The sequence below is a fragment of the Mizuhopecten yessoensis genome, unplaced genomic scaffold (assembly GCF_002113885.1).
Source record: "Mizuhopecten yessoensis strain PY_sf001 unplaced genomic scaffold, ASM211388v2 scaffold11053, whole genome shotgun sequence".
Lineage (NCBI taxonomy): Eukaryota > Metazoa > Mollusca > Bivalvia > Pectinida > Pectinidae > Mizuhopecten > Mizuhopecten yessoensis.
Window position 1 is genome coordinate 814,561 of NW_018408855.1, and position 16,841 is coordinate 831,401.

Consider the following 16,841-nt stretch of genomic DNA (forward strand, 5'->3'; position numbering starts at 1 on the left):
TATTACATGTTAATAACTTGATTGGAATTATAACCTTGAATTGACAGTTTGATACTTTGAAAATTTTGAGCCAACCCTACCACCAAGGGCTGTAGGGTGGGGCTCAAAGGAGTCAGTGTGCTAAAATTTCTTCATTTTCCTTGTTTAGAATCAGAGGTGCTAGTTTCAAATCCTTTTTAGTCTGAAATCTGTATGCTTGATATTGAATAAGGTGGTTTTATTGTTTTTTGTCACTTTGAATAATATTTCTGTTCATGTTAAAAACGAAATCAACTCTCTGTATAAATATATCAGGTGACCGTTAAGGCCCATGGGCCTCTTGTTTACTTAAAAAATTGTGTGTATTTGTTTCTAGAAATATGATTTGTTGTGTTTTTGTCTTCCATAAGTATATTTGTTACAAGATATTTTGTGGATCAAGTTCTGAATATTTCTCTCTCCAAAATCTTCTGTGGTCAAAAGACACAACACGTTTGATGTTTGACTTAGGTAACCCCAGTTAGTTGGTGATGTCGTGAGTGGTGCTGTGAGCTATAGGACACTAGAATGTACCTACGACTGTAGTTGTGGAATTTTGTGTATTTGTATTAATGTATTGTACAAGTCAAATGGCCGTCCTTCAAGATCAAACCTGAATCCTTTTTTTTCTCTCGAAACTGAACATCATGATATTTGTGATTTTTACCGAGCATGCGGTATACACCAACTATCGCATCATTGTGAATAGTATTAGTAGTTTACTGGTCCATGATAAATCTGACTCTGTACACATATTTCATTTCACACAGTTCTATTTTATTGCTTATTTAAACAAATATAAAACAATGTACCATTGAATTGGCAATTTCTAGACGAGATTTCTTGTTTATTGTATTTTATTGGAAATGTTTACATTGGTGTTAAATTTCAAAGATTTCACTTCGGGCTGTTCCATAATCATCGTACGGGGTAGGTGAGAGGCACCTGTTTTGATATATTACGGGTTGTGGGTTAAAACCAGATTTGCCTTCCATTATGTATATTAAATCACTTTTAAGTTTATATGGGTGGTTGGATCACTGAAAAAGTGCCTCCGACCCCTCCCCTACAGTAAATTTTGGAACAGCACCTCCGACCCCTCCCCTACAGTAAATTTTGGAACAGCACCTCCGACCCCTCCCCTACAGTAAATTTTGGAACTGCGCCTCCGACCCCTCCCCTTCAGTAAATTTTGGAACTGTGCCTCCAACCCCTCCCCTACAGTAAATTTTGGAACAGCGCCTCCGACCCCTCCCCTACAGTAAATTTTGGAACAGCACCTCCGACCCCTCCCTGCAGTAAATTTTGGAACAGCCCTGACACGATATCTTAAGAATAACACTGACAATGTTTATCGTATCCCAATCCAGCTGCAACAGCTTTTGAACAAGCAAGACATGAACAACATGGATAAAATTTATCATCCAAATCATGCTATTTTACTTTTTTGTTTGTTCTTTCTGTGTCGTCTGTAAACCATTGCAAGTTTAATAAATTTGATATTTGTGACAGTTTGTGAAAAAAATATTCACCAATTAAGCATACTATATATTTTTCATTATTTTTATACTAAAAAGCCACTTACTAAAAACATATGTTTATTGTGTGTCGTCATCGATCTTACATCATAATCCAGAGTCAAAGCTTCATGAGTTAACAGGCTGAATATTGATATTATGTAGGGTCCAAATTTATTGTTTTTGTTTTTTTGGGGGAAATGCTGTGTTTGTCACATACATTAGGTTATATGATGTTTGAACATCAAAATTAAATGGCCCATTTACAAACAGTTCATGGGGAAATCAACCTGTTTTTGTCAATTGTTTTTTCATTAAACTACAGAAAATCACACATCTAAGTAGATTTTTGTACCTGCTTCCATTTACATACGATAGTCACAGGCAGCTAGTTCCATTTTTAACAAAACATCATTTGTTGTTGATACGCTATCAAACGAGGACAACTCTTCCTGGTCGTTTTTTTAGCCAAAATTATTTATCATGTAGAAAATGTGTGATTTTGTACCTTTTAATGAACATTATGAACAAAAATAGGCAAGTGACCAACATTACTAGTACTGTATAGGAATCAGAACAAATATTGTATATATCAAACGTTATGTATAATGTTATATAATTTTTGTTGATGTAATAGGACATATGACTTTGTCCAAGTTTGATATGTCACGCCTGTAAATTATTATTAGGTTTTGATTATTTTGTTTGTTTGTATCGAGTATTGTCTGTTTTGATTTATCGATTGTATCGAGTATTGTCTGTTTTGATTTATCGATTGTAAAATATTGTTATTGATTGTTTCTTGTTGTTTTAAAAAAGTTCTGGACAAAAGTCATTTTATGCACCTGAAGTGTCTATTCCTGTCCCATTAGGGCAGTGTGGGAAACTTTACTTACAAGCGATTATATTTAAGAAATATATGATGTTAATGTGAGATTTTCAAAATGTTGATGACACAAAAACTATTCCAGTGGCGTTCCCTTATTGAACAGAGGCTTGTTAGCTGGGGCCGAATGACCTTGTGACCTCCGTAGTGAGTCTACAAGGTCACAGGATCACAGGTAACACCTGATACATCTCAACAGGAGCCAATGAGAACGACAGAAAATCAAATATTTCTGATGTCCACGATTACACGTGATTAGTTTAAATTATCAGGGTTGAGACTACAACATAAACTATCCAATAAATATTGATAATATCCAGGTATGTTTTACATCTTTCATTTGTGTTCAAGTGTGCATTTGAACTAACCAACGTGAAAGATGAAAATGTGTCATTAGGGCTATTGAAACAGTTTGATAATATCTGATGAGTACAGTGTAGTAGATAGAAGCATTGTTTATATTTCAAATGTTATCAAAATATTTCAACAATATTTATAGAAAAATCTTGTTAACCCACCGCATCCAACTCTGAACATTTCTCTTTTCCCCCAAAGAAACTCAAAATTAGCAGAAAAAATCACAATGTTACATGAGATATAACCATTTTTAGAGACAGACTTTTCAGTCTAATAGAGCTATATTGTGTAGTGATTTTGTTATAGATTTTCTTAGTTGACTTTTGTTTAATTTGACAGACAGAAGTCTATCTCTGATACTAATTCTAGTTTTGTTTTACAGAATATAGATTTCTGAATTAATTTTTGTTGTAAATTACATTTTGTACAATACTGTTTGATTACAAATCAAAACATAAAAAGGTTTTAAGTGGGCGTTATTCTATGACTTGTATAAATCCTTGAAAGTTATAATTAGTGTGAAAATATAATCACAGTTTGTAAATATAGAAAAAGAAAAATCAAATTAAAAGCATAAAAATAGTGTAGTATCGTACATGTATATCAACATCCATCATTGATTTTGAAGACGGAAAGATCTCATTCTAAGAAATTGCTCAAATTTCATATTTGAATGCAAAGTTATCTTTATTTTATAACATATCCTACAGTTTCCATTAGAACATCTACCTAATTATCACGTGATGTGTGAAAGTGGTTGTGCATGATAAGAGTAAGATATTTATTGAACAACTGTCTCGACTCACTTTTCCATTATGTGCGTAGATTAAGTTAGAATGCATAACATACTTATGGTTGTGAAATACCAGTAAAAGTTGGGTTTTTTTTCTCTGGTAAATTGATAATTTAATATAAGCTTCAATGAAATATGTTTATATTATACAAAAGTAAAATTACTACATAAATATATCTTCATGGAGAATAAAAACAATATGATGGCAGGCGTATGAAGTAGCAGTTTTCACCCAGGAGTTGTGTTATTGTGATGTCATGTTACTGTTGTAGTGTGACGACATTTAATGAGAACATCAGTCATTTTATTCCCCTCTTTCAGAGAAAATATGGGGTATCAGTTTTGGTATTCAATTTACATAATGCTTATGTGCAATAAACTTCTCTTTTGAAATGGTTCAGTTTTAACCAAATTTGGTGTGCAATTTCATATTGACATATATCAGACTGTTTGGCTGCCAATTTGATGCATGAATATTTATGCATAATTAATGAGGCTGCCAACTTTGATTGGTTGATTAGTTTCTGTGCATCAACTCCCCATTTCAGCCAAATTTGGGATCACATACATATTGCCAAGTGCTTCGCTACGTTTCATTTCTATTTCAAAGTTTGCATTTATCCAACTTCAGTAAAGAGCCGGATATTTTACCGGCATGTCTGCTTAGGATTCTCCATGCTAATTGAACAGTATGTCTACACCAAACCAGAGTATGATACACATGTAACTTGTCCTGGAAGTGGAGATATGATTTCCACAAAGGACTAGGGGCGTTAATTGGCATTCTGGCCTCGTCAGGGATTTAGAATTAATTGTTCTATTCGTAATCTTGGATAAATGAAGTACGCAAACATGAAGTTTCAAATTCATTTGACAACTGGTATAGGAGACATGGCATAACAAAGAGAGGTATAAACCTGCATTTTTTATAGTAAAATATATGAATATCGTCTTTTATGTGCTATTTACGTTGAAAATTGAAGCAAACTAACTTCATGTTCTAACTAAACACCTTTCAATTTTTTAAACCCTTCACATGCACCAACCAACTAAATATTTGGCATGCTGAAACACTGCCATACAAGTGTTCATTCGTAGAAAAGAACTCTTGGTTGTCGCGTGCAGAGGCTTACATTTCTGCATGCTAACTGTCCTAAAACACCATATTTTTTTGCTATTTCTGCATAGCAACGCAATTTTATTGCTATGGTGTGGCATCTATGCATGTGCAATGAAAGAAATCTGCACCAAGAAAAATTGCCCCAATTAACCAATATGATGTTTCAAGAAGATATTAGTAAATAAATTAAAGTTGAAATTTTTACTTTTTCATACTTACCAACCTTTTGAATGAAATTTCCATAGGAGAGATTCCTCCAAATTCAAAACAAAAATAAAAGGTATGTATATACCCCCCAGAGAAAACTAAAAGGTATGTATATACCCCCCAGAGAAAACTAAAAGACAGCACTTATAATTGCCATCTTCTACGTAGGTAATAGCAAGTTTACCCGCTGAAAATTGGGAGTCTCCCTCCAAAATAAGGAGTTTGCAAGTGCTTTTTATGAGGCCGAAAACCACCCATAAATAATTCTGAAGAGCCTTGTGAATTTTACAAGTTCACTGTTATATATTATTTATATATGTGTGCTACTTTAATATAGTAGCATATATGATGATGAATGTTCAAAATAATAATCAAATTTAAGGCAAAGTAAAAGCTTGTATTTTTTTATATAAATATAGCAATGCAATATTGTGAACCTTCCTAGCCAACTTGAGCTCTGTCATTCCATATGACCTATCCAATGTTTTATCATTACTTCATACACAATTTATTTATAACTAATTTGACATTCACATCTTTCCAACAGAATTTTATGTATCATGATCACAAGGATGTTTCATCATTGTTTTCATTTTATTCTTTCTCCATTTTTAGTTTTTGCCACTTTGAAGCATTCAGCTAGCTTTAAATCTGTTTTCGTCATTAAACTTTATCAATGCAATTCATGAGCAGAGGATTATGTTAAGTTTGAATCTTTGTGTAAAACTGATCATTGATATGTGTAATTTATAATTCATATAACCAACCAATTTATTTTCAACTGATACTGTTTTGAACATCATGAGATGATGTGTCTGCATATAATTTATTATATAATCAACCAACAGAGTAACTAAGGACTGTACGGTATTATTTTGGTGTTTTACTATTTTGGCGTCATTGTTTTCTGTTTGTCATGTTAGAATAATTCCACAGTGTCGGACAGTGGAGAAAAAATAAAATGTGCTTATGGAATCATGTTCTTTATTTTTATCATTTCTCCCCTTCGAATGAAGGGTGACATTGTAGTAGTGCTGGTTTTTCTAATAATTTCCGGTTCGGTCCGTAACTTTAAAACCATTCAAGATATTTTGATAAAACTTTTATTATACTCGTATCACCAAGAGATGATGTGCATTGCACTGTCATCAGGTCACTGTGACCTTGACCTCAACGTTAAAGGTTAACTTAAGTGCGTACTTTCAGAAACATCTAGTCGAGGAGCCTGATCGTCTATGCGGAACAAACCTGTTTGTCCGTTGTTTAAATGTAACAATTTTGGGTATAAATTCTGGCGGACCTGCAAGTGTTTATGAAGGCCTTGCAAGGCTTTGTCAGGGCTCACCTGAAAGCAGTATCAGATTAGGTCCGACTTTATTTAATAAACGAACAACTTTGGTCCGACCTGTTCAACTGTTTAAACGAAAACGGCCCAGGTTGTAACTTTTTAACTGTTATAGATATCATAAATTTCATTATTCCTGCATCAATATCACCCAAAGATGATGCACTGTCAATAGGTCACTGTGTCCTTGACCTCAATGTCAAATAAGCACAAACTTATCAGTACACCAACCGTTTATACAAAATTGGTTCTCCTTTACCCAAGGATGCTCCACATCAAATATGGACCAAATCCTTTCATTCCTACAGACGAATAATTTTAAAGAATAATTTGCTATGTTTCCCTTATTGGGCCCTGCCTCTTAGGCCCCTTGGGGGCCAGACCCATGGTTTATACAAAATTGGTTCCCCTTTACCCATGGATGCTCCACACCAAATATGGACCAAATCTTTTCATTCCTACAGAAGAAGGATTTTAAAGAATAATTCGCTATGTTTCCGCTGTTGGGCCCTGCCCCTCAAGCCCCTGGGGGTCACACCCACGCTATATACAAAATTGGTTCCCCTTCACCCAAGGCTGCTTCAGACCAAATATGGACCAAATCCTTTCATTCCTACAGAAGAAGGATTTTAAAGAATAATTTGCTATGTTTCCGCTGTTGGGCCCTGCCCCTCAAGCCCCTGGGGGTCACACCCACGCTATATACAAAATTGGTTCCCCTTCACCCAAGGATGCTTCATACCAAATATGGAACAAATCCTTTCATTCCTACAGAAGAAGAAGGATTTTAAAGAATTTGCTATATTTCCCCTATTGGGCCCCGCAATGTAACCAGGGGGGCCAGACCCACCATTTATACAACATTTGTTCCCCTTCCCCCAAGGATACTTTTGACCAAATTTGGTCAAAATCTGCTCAGTCGTTCATGACTGGTAGCGTTTTAAAGGAAAAGTTGACGGACAGACGACGGACACCGCAGTATGGCATAAGCTCATCATGGTCCTTCGGACCAGGTGAGCTAAAAAAACAATAGATCTTTAAAGTTTTATTTTGGCACAAATCTCATCATGTAAAAGGTGACACAAAACAAGATTTACACAACTTTATCATCTGATGATATGTAATAGGTGCATCTACACGTAAATCAAAAGTTTTGTCAAGAAATAAGTAATGATACATGTGGTGAAAAAGCTAAAGAAATTTCTTACTGAACAATGAAATAAAAATAATTTTGCCAGTCACTTCAGTAAAACACAGACTTTGATAGCAAAGTCTAATTCCGTGAGTAAACAAAAGAAATAATACTGAACAGATAAATCATTTGTCATTACAGTTAACTAATTGAATGAAATAATACTGAACAATGTAAAATATTAATTGCCAAGCATTATTAAAAACTAAACAATAAGTTCCCTGAACACTGAGGCAATTAAGACGTTTATTTGTACGACATCAATAAACATTTTAAGTCAACATAGATATCTCATATTTTACAAGGAATAGTTAATTCTGAGACAAAAACAAAATCAAAAAACAGCACTTCGAAAATCAATGCATTTACATTAATACTTCTTGTAACATAATGTACAACATGTAACCTGCCAACATTTCATGTATTTGATTGAGAAGAAGCCATGTGGCAGGATCTAAAACTGTCTAACCCTTTCACCACTTTAGACCATAATGGACTCATTCAAATCAATGCATGGAAGAGTTTACTGAAGTTACATAGGGGTGAAAGGACTAAACTGTAAGTTCTTAGGATGACCCCTATTTGACTAATGGCGTAAATGCAATAGTTTCAGCTGTTCATTATGTACAGAATTCCAGTGATGAGAAATAAAATTTGAAGTTCCCTCCAAAATAAGACGACTTGCCATGAACACTATCAAATCTGTAGATTTTATGAACTATTCCTGTTGTGTAGCTGGTCCAAAGCTCCAATACATTAGTGGAAGAAAAGACAAATATTGTAATGTAACTAGAGATAAAAAATAAGCACTTTGGATACATCAGAGATAACTGGCCATTTCATGTTCCAATTGTAGGAACTCATCATCTAGAACTAGGAGTTGCTGTAGTATCTGGTCACTCTGACTGGGGTTGTCAATGTTACTGTCCATATCTACACTAGGCACCATCTGGGCACCTTCATCTGTCAACGCAAGCAAACAGAATAAAAAAGAGTACCAAAAATTTAACTTGATATGTATCCATCAATAATCATGAATCCCCTGGAACTGTGTTCAGCTTTGAAGTTCAGGAAGAACTTTTCTTTAAAATATGTACTAACATCAATACGTAATGTCTAGAAATTTTCTCTCAACTAGCAAGTCCTACTTTTTAGCTCACCTGCCCGAAGGGCAAGTGAGCTTATGTCGTGATGCGCCGTCCATCATCCGTCCGTCCTCGTCCATCAACTTTTCCTTTAAACAACTTCTTCTGAAGAACGGACAGGCCTAGAGTCATGATATTTGGCTGAAAGCTTTTTTGGTAGGAGCCCTACAAAGTTTGAGACAAAAATGACCTTGGCCTACTTTAAAGGTCACAGGGGTCACAGGGGTCAAATATGTCAAAAACTTCAAACGACTTCTTCTGACGAAACTAAAAGGTATAGAATCTTCATATCTGGCTGATGGCTTCCTGGGATGGAGCTTAACAAAGTTTGAGAATGAAAATGACCTTGACCTACTTTCAAGGTCACAGGGGTCAAATGTGTCAAACACTTCAAACGACTTCTTCAGAAGAACTAAAAGGTATAGAATCTTTATATTTGGCTGGTGGCTTCCTGGGATAGAGCCCAACAAAGTTTGAGAATGAAAATTAGTTTGACCTATTTTCAAGGTCACAGGGGTCAAATATGTAAAAAACTTCAAACGACTTCTTCTGAAGAACTAAAAGGTATAGAATCTTCATATTTGGCTGATGGCTTCCTGGGATGAAGCCCAACAAAGTTTGAGAATGAAAATGACCTTGACCTACTTTCAAGGTCACAGGGGTCAAAAGCTTCAAATGACTTCTTCTGAAGAACTGAAAGGTATAGAATCTTTATATTTGGCTTGTAGCTTCCTAGGAAAGAGCCCAACAAAGTTTGAGAATGAAAATGACCTTGACCTACTTTTAAGGTCACAGGAGTCAGATATGACTAAAGCTTAGAACAACTTCTTCTGAAGAACTGAAAGGTATAAAATCTTGATATTTGGCTGATGACTTCCTGGGATAGAGCTCACCAAAGATTGCGAATGAAAATGACCTCAACCTACTTTAGAGGTCACAGAGGTCAACAACATTTTAATGGATTTGTTCTTAAGAACTAAAAGTAATGGATTCATAAGATTTGGCTGGTAGCTTTTGGAATAGAGCTGACCAATTTGAGAAGGAAAATGACATTGACCTAATTACAAGGTCACAGGGAAAAATATGTCAAGCAACTTCTGAAGAATCAAAAAGCATAGAATCTTATAATATTTTGCTGGTAGTTTCAACAGATGGAGCCAACAAAGTTTGCGAGGGAAATATTTTTAGTGCAATATGATATTTAATGAGAATATTTTGCTATGACTGCTTAAATATTCAGGTGAGCGATACAGGCCCTCTTGGGCCTCTTGTTTAATTAGCCCCTTGCAACGAAGTTGAGGAGGGGATATTGCGTTCTGTTTAATGTTCATACATATGTTCAATTATTGTCATCGTTCTAGCAACTCCATTTCTGTATTGATTTTGATCCAACTTAATGTATTGGTCATGCATAAGAATACCTTGAATGAGTTTGTGTTTCTGCAATCCACAGTCAATGTCAACGTCACTGTTATTATTTATAGCAATTTTTGGTCACTTTCAAGCAGCTTCATTCCAGACTTCACAGATTTTGATCAAACTCACACATTGGTCATACAATATATATGATAATAACTTAAATGAGTTCATGTTTCAGCTGTCCATGGTCAAGGTCACTTACTATTTATAGCAAATTTTGGTCACTTTCTAGCGACTTCATTCCAGACTTCACAGATTTTGATCAAACTCACACATTGGTAATACAATATATATGATAATACCTTTAATGAGTCCACGGTCAAGGTCACTTTTACTACTTATAGAATTATCTGTCATCACTCTAGCAACTTCGTTACAGCACTAATCGGTCTGCTGGTTGGTTTAATTTGAAGGATTATACTGGTAATTGCTTGGGCCAAGGGAACTTGATTCATCTTGCAGAAAATGACAATCCGTTAACAGTTTGTATTTTAGTGTTACTGACCCAAAGGAAAGTTATGGTGTGGAAAAGAACAAGAGGCCCAGAGGGCCTGTATCGCTCACCTGAATATGTTTAAAATAATTGGTATGAAGTGAAAATATAGCACTCCATGGTAGGTGCTGTAAGTACATATGAAATTTCAGAAAGATCCATCCAGTACTTGAGATATAGCGAGAACAAATTTCAAACAGAGTCCCATCCCTATGCCCCTAGGGGGGTCATACCCACCAATTATGCAAGGACCCAAGGATACTCCAGACTAAATAAGGCTAAAATCCCTTAACCCCGATTGTCGAAGAAGGATTTAAAAGGTTTTACCTCTATTTCTCCTATTGGGCCCCTCCCTTCTGCCCCCTGGGAGACCACACCCACTGCTTATACAAAATTGAGTCCCCTTGGCTCAAGGATGCTCCAGACTAAATTAGGATAATACCCCTTAATCCCAATGGTAGAAGAAGGATTATTAAGGTTTTACCTCTATTTCCCCTATTGGGCCCCACACCCAAGGTCCCAGGGGGGCCACATTGTTTATACAAAATTGGTTTCCCTTTACCCAAGGATGCTCCACACCAAATATGGACCAAATCCTTTCATTCCTACAGAAGAAGAAGGATTTTGAAGGATAATTTGCTATGTTTCCCCTATTGGGCCCTGCCCCTCAGGCCCCTGGGGGGCCAGACCCATGGTTTATACAAAATTTGTTCCCCTTTACCACAGGATGCTTCAGACCAAATATGGAACAAATCCTTTCATTCCTACAGAAGAAGAAGGATTTAAAAAAATAATTTGCTATATTTCCCCTATTGGGCCCCGCCCCTCAGTCCCCAGAGGGGCCAGACCCATCGTTTATACAAAAATGGTTCTCTTTTACCCAAGGATGCTCCACACCAAATATGGACCAAATCCTTTCATTCCTACAGAAGAAGAAAGATTTAAAAAAATAATTTGCTATGATTCTCCTATTGGACCTCGCCCCTCAGCCCCCAGGGGGGCCAGACCCACCATTTATACAAAATGTGTTCCCCTTCCCCCAAGGATGCTTCTGACCAAATTTGGTCAAAATTTGCTCAGTTGTTCATGACTAGTAGTGTTTTAAAGGAAAAGTTGACGGACGACGGACGCTGCGGTATGGCATAAGCTCACCATGGTCCTTCGGACCAGGTGAGCTAAAAATACTGATGGGTAGACAAGCATCATTACAATATTGGTTTTGCAACAAATGACACATCCTGATCAAGACTTTCCACCTTCAGACAGCTACTTACTTAACATTATGACTGAATGGCAGACCATAACACACAGGATATAACAATTCATAAATATCACATCCTTTAAGTCACAATATGATAAGTTCACTCTCAGCTACATGATTAAAGCTTCAATCAACCACACCTACCTGGGAGATAGGACGGGCCAAACTCTGAGGCAGTGTCTGCCAGTTTGACCCCCGGGGAGAAGATGCTACCTGAGGAATCGTCATGGAAAGTGATGTCAATCCCAAGCCGCTTCTGTGCTGCATCTACATCTAGGCAAACCAAGTATTGATCTGTATAAGTGGAAATTCTGGCGTGTGAAAATGTTTGCATTGTTACTCTTTCGATGTAAACTTTGCGTAGGCAATGATACTAAACAGCTACATATCTTTGTATATCAAGGCAAGGGTAGAGCCAACGCCATGGTTTTCTTAATGGTAGAATAATTTGGTCCTTTGGTCCTCGTCTGGATTCCCGAAAGTATGAAGGGGATTGAGTAAAAATGAGTACATCAGAAAATAGATTCAATTACAGCAGGCGAAGGAGCAATAGGTAGTTCTTGTAGTTTATTAGATTAAAGTGTCAACCGGTTTTGCCCCTATAGTAGACCTTCAGGACCTTTATATGTCTATATATATCTATTGACATGTGGATATTTTCACACTAATTTAATCCACAGGACCATTTTGACATTGATCTCGTCTCTGTAGGAAGATCTGAGATACACCTACCATCCTCTAGCTGACACATCTTGCTGTAAGCCTCTAGTTGGGTTAACATGGCCTCCAAGTCCACATCCTCCTGCTCCTCCTCAAGCAATTTCTCAAGCTCTATCTCCCCATTATCTACAAGACACACAGTAAGAATTGTAGGACCAAAACTGTTATATGCTTTTTAAAAATAGAGGTGTAAAATAGAGGTGTAAGTTATCCTTTTTTTATGGTACGTAGTAACGTTATTTTTATTCATTTTCCTTGTTTTTTTCTTGTGGTGTAAAGTCGAAGAATATGTATAATCAATAAATTAGAGTAAGTGATATATCTATTAAAGTGACCCATCTGAGGGAGAGTTATATTTCTTGGGCCATTCATATTAAGACCATGTGCAAATCTGAATCATTACAGTTGAATCTGCTCAAGCAACCAGCTGTTTTATGCGACCACTTTTCATTCCTCCCGATCGTTTTAACTACTTAATTTAACTGTATTAAGCTTTGTACTTACCTTCATCGTTTTTATAAAAAGGTGTTCTTAGAATTGGTTAACAGTTGTTAGGGTTGTTGGACTGTAGTGAAGGTACATATCAATGTAAAGAATGCTAATTTGATATACACACCTTATCACCTACAGCTAGTGTTTTCAGACATCATATCCTTACCATCTTCAGTCCCAGAGTGATCAGTTGAAGGTTTGTCACTCTCAGGAACATCGGACATTGTCGAGGCAGCCACATCGACTTTAGTAAGTTTCTTATTCTTCTTGTTTCCCATATTGTTCAGAGCAGCTTGGTAGTCTCCTCCAGTAATATACAACTCATACGGGTACACATTTCTGAAATATTACAAATAAGTTGATCTTGTTTGACCCCCAGTATTTGGGAATTTTGTTGTTTTGGGGTTTTTTTTCATTAAATTTTTGATCCTCATTATCATTTTGATAAAAAAGCTTATTACCAAACACAAGTTTTTTGTGTTAAATTATCATTAACAATCATAGGTAAATGAATTACACTTTCTAATAATGTCTTTAGAGTAACTAAGACTTATTCCAAAATGACCAAAATTATAAGGTTTTATGAGAACTTTAAATGATTATAACCACGACAATGTTTTACAATGCACATTGAAACACTAACAGAATTACTTGTTTAAATAAACTGAACATTGAAAGTAATGTAATGTTTAACCCTGTGTTATCAAAGTGGCCTTAGTTTGACCATTGATCTGATCGTATATAATGACCTTTCGTAATAATTCTTCGCTAGGCCTCCTACAGATGTTTGGCCAACAGGGAGCTCTGTCAGTTCCTTGTACACTGCTGCCCAGCTTCTTGATACACACACCTATACCAACAGTGAAAACAACTCCAACTAACCAATGAAAGTATTTAAACAAACTTAAAGTTAAATAAATGTTCCTTTTTGTACATGATCAATTATAGTAAACATGTGTCATTACTTGATAAAGAGATGGCTTTTCAGAAAAGTTTTGTGTGATATCTCAATAAATTGATGTTTTTTTTCAAAGTAAAAAAAGGTTTATAACTCTTGGAAAAATCATTAGATTGGTAATTACTGATACAAAACTCCATACAAATTTAAACAGGCCACAGTGCAAGGATAAAGTGGATAGAAACCAAACGACTGGTGGTCTATTGTATCTCTGGACAGACAAGCCGATTCCAGTATATGTTCCTTCGTAACTTTCTTGTGGGAAAATACTGGTAACAGCCTGTGGCAAAAGCCTTTCCTGCAAGTAAATCTTTATGTTTATGAAAGATATGTTTACCTTCTTGTAGCCTCCCCGCTCAAATACTGACAAGAATATTTGAAAGAGACCTATAGAAACACGCTGCCAAACAGGAGTCTTGCTGACAGCAACCTTGTTTCTAGCCATAAATCTCCGTAGATCATGATCAAACGCTTTCTCATTCTTTTTATACATCTGTAATGAGAGCATTAATAGGCTATCAGTTTGACAGGCGGACTCTTTCATATGTAAATCATTAAAATGTGAAGGATATCAGAAATGTCCCACCCGTGAGTACACAATACGGGAGTAAAAATCAAAGCTTCTAGAGTTATGTACCCAAGGTGAGACATTCCTACATAATTTATATGTAATAGAGTTATTTTCTAACATTAATTAATATGATTGTAATGTGAAGCCGCCATCTTGTGGCAAAATATCACCTTCTTTAATAGTCTGAATCAAATTAAAATTACAAATACTACTGAAAAGTGCTTATTACAGATTGGTTTATACATTTCAACCTAGAAATAAAACGGCAATGAATATATATAAAACACTTGAACTGGACAATAAAATTCATCAAAATAGACTTAAATAACATGTAACAGTACCTTGCATTGTCTTTGCATTTTGACTTCATGGTCATATAAAATAGTGTTATCTTGCATAGCTTTCCATCATGGGAAAACATGGCCGGTTATACTGTATATAATTATGTTTCTCCCAGGTCTGAGGGCGTAAGAGATTATCTTTCAAACAGGGAGTGTAGAATTTGTTTAACAATTAATAAACAAATATTACTAGTAAGTATCATATACACACATAAAATTTTCAGAGAATTGTGAGCTGAAGGTGACAAAGTAAAAATAGTGTCAATTAAACCTTCCCCCAAACTCCCAAAAAGAAAAAAGAACTATTACAAATAAAATTCAACTTTTAACAGATAGTTTCTATGAAATGAAGAGAAAAAAGCTGTTGTCTTGTGAACTGTTATTGAACTCATTTATTATACGGTATCAAGGAGAAAATAAGAAGTACCTCAACATCAATCTTGAATTTCTCCTCTTTGCTTTTGTCTACAAGCGTACTTTTGAATTTTAAATTTTCGAACTGGAATATGTCACTTTGACTGAGAGTGTCGTTGTCTATGCTGTGCTGCCGAGAGCTGGGCACTACAGCATCATCCTTATGTAACGAGGCAGCCAGCTTTCTACCCCGTTTCACAGGCTTCTTCTGACTTTGGGTATCCACTCCACAAAGCTGACAGCAGCTCTGCTGGGAGTCCTTCTTGCTTCTTTTTCTGCCATCTGTCGTTCTGATCTGAGATTCTAAAATAGATAGTTAAAACGAAGTATTTATCTCATTTCATATATAAAATAACAGAGAAACAAAACTTCATGTAAAATAATAAGAAAACATCACAGGCAAATTTGTAGAATTTTGATCCCCTACTTGCAGGTTATATTACATCTGTTGTCCAATGTTGATCTTTGGTGTAGACAAACTGTTCAATAGGATGGAGAATCCTAATGCTGGGAGAATCCTAAGCAGACATGCTGGGAAAATGTCCAGCTTTCTATTGAAGCTGGAGGTATGGATATTAAATATGCCCAAGAGATTTTTAAGAGTTATCTCCCTGTGAGTGTAAACCTTAACTAAATTGTTGAGGCTGGCAAAATCAGTCATTACACATTATATAAGTTAAAACACCAACTTAACAAGAGGCCAAAGGGGCCTGAAGACACATAATTTTTCACGAAGCTGCTGAATATATCCCATGATTCAAGACCTTTCCATTTCTTCAGAAGACAACCAAATTGAGTGTTTTCAAAATGTCTGTAGCACCACATTTCAGTTTAAAGACTAGAAAATGTCTACAAGACATGAAATTAGTTTCAGTGTTTGATGTTCTATAAAAAGTTACAACCACTTTGATCACAGGGCGGGACGGGATGGATATGGGCAACACTATATGCCCCCCATTTTATGGCTGGGGCATGAAAATGGTCAAATATAATGTCATAAGAAATTTTGTTCTCGAGACATTATTTGAGTATTCTAACAGTTTTATCTGCAGCCCTGTGATCTAGGGTTAACAGAATTTTTAAGGCTGAATTTGGCCCCTCCTTTAACAAATTTGACACCTGTGACCTTAAATATCGGTCATTTTCAGCAAGCCACTAGCCATAATTATATCCTGATGTAATCACCTCTAACTAAAATACAGTCAGAAAGAGAAAGCCATATTTTCTATGTGTCAAGCTAAGGAACCCCTATCGATCTTATAATTACAATCATACCTGTCTGTTTTTCTTCAACTTTTTTGCTGTACTTAAATGTACATACGGCCAAGCGCTGGTCCTCATTCAAGTGAAATAACTCATCTGCCTCCATAACGGCCAGGTCCACTGGCACCTTTTGGTATTTCCTCCTCTGGATCTTATTAGCGGCCATGGTCCGTACCATCTGTTTGGTTCTGCATTTCCTCTGTTTCAATACAAAAACTAGCCTATTCAAGCAGAACTTGTTAATGCTTATGGTACATTCACTGAATCACTGTCCTTCTGATTTTACAAAGTTAACTTTTGGGCTATGTATGCCTACCTTAAGGTTGGGT

At 35.9% G+C, this 16,841-nt stretch overlaps 1 protein-coding gene across 3 annotated transcripts in view; it reads right to left on the reverse strand.

The window, feature by feature from the left end:
- Window positions 1-16,841, reverse strand: part of LOC110465085 — a 30,462-nt gene that overhangs the window by 9,693 nt on the left and 3,928 nt on the right. Inside the window, exons 6-13 of one of the 3 annotated variants that reach the window (XM_021520663.1) lie at window positions 16,525-16,711; window positions 15,263-15,552; window positions 14,261-14,416; window positions 13,715-13,815; window positions 13,132-13,304; window positions 12,486-12,599; window positions 11,898-12,026; window positions 7,285-8,398 (exon numbers count right to left, since the gene is read on the reverse strand). In XM_021520663.1, the coding sequence (XP_021376338.1) occupies window positions 8,256-8,398; window positions 11,898-12,026; window positions 12,486-12,599; window positions 13,132-13,304; window positions 13,715-13,815; window positions 14,261-14,416; window positions 15,263-15,552; window positions 16,525-16,711 (1,293 nt within the window). In that variant the 3' untranslated portion in view covers window positions 7,285-8,255. Of the gene's footprint in view, window positions 1-7,284; window positions 8,399-11,897; window positions 12,048-12,485; window positions 12,600-13,131; window positions 13,305-13,714; window positions 13,816-14,260; window positions 14,417-15,262; window positions 15,553-16,524; window positions 16,712-16,841 lie in introns of those variants that run through there. The other 2 variants (XM_021520662.1, XM_021520664.1) reach the window with 2 other exon arrangements.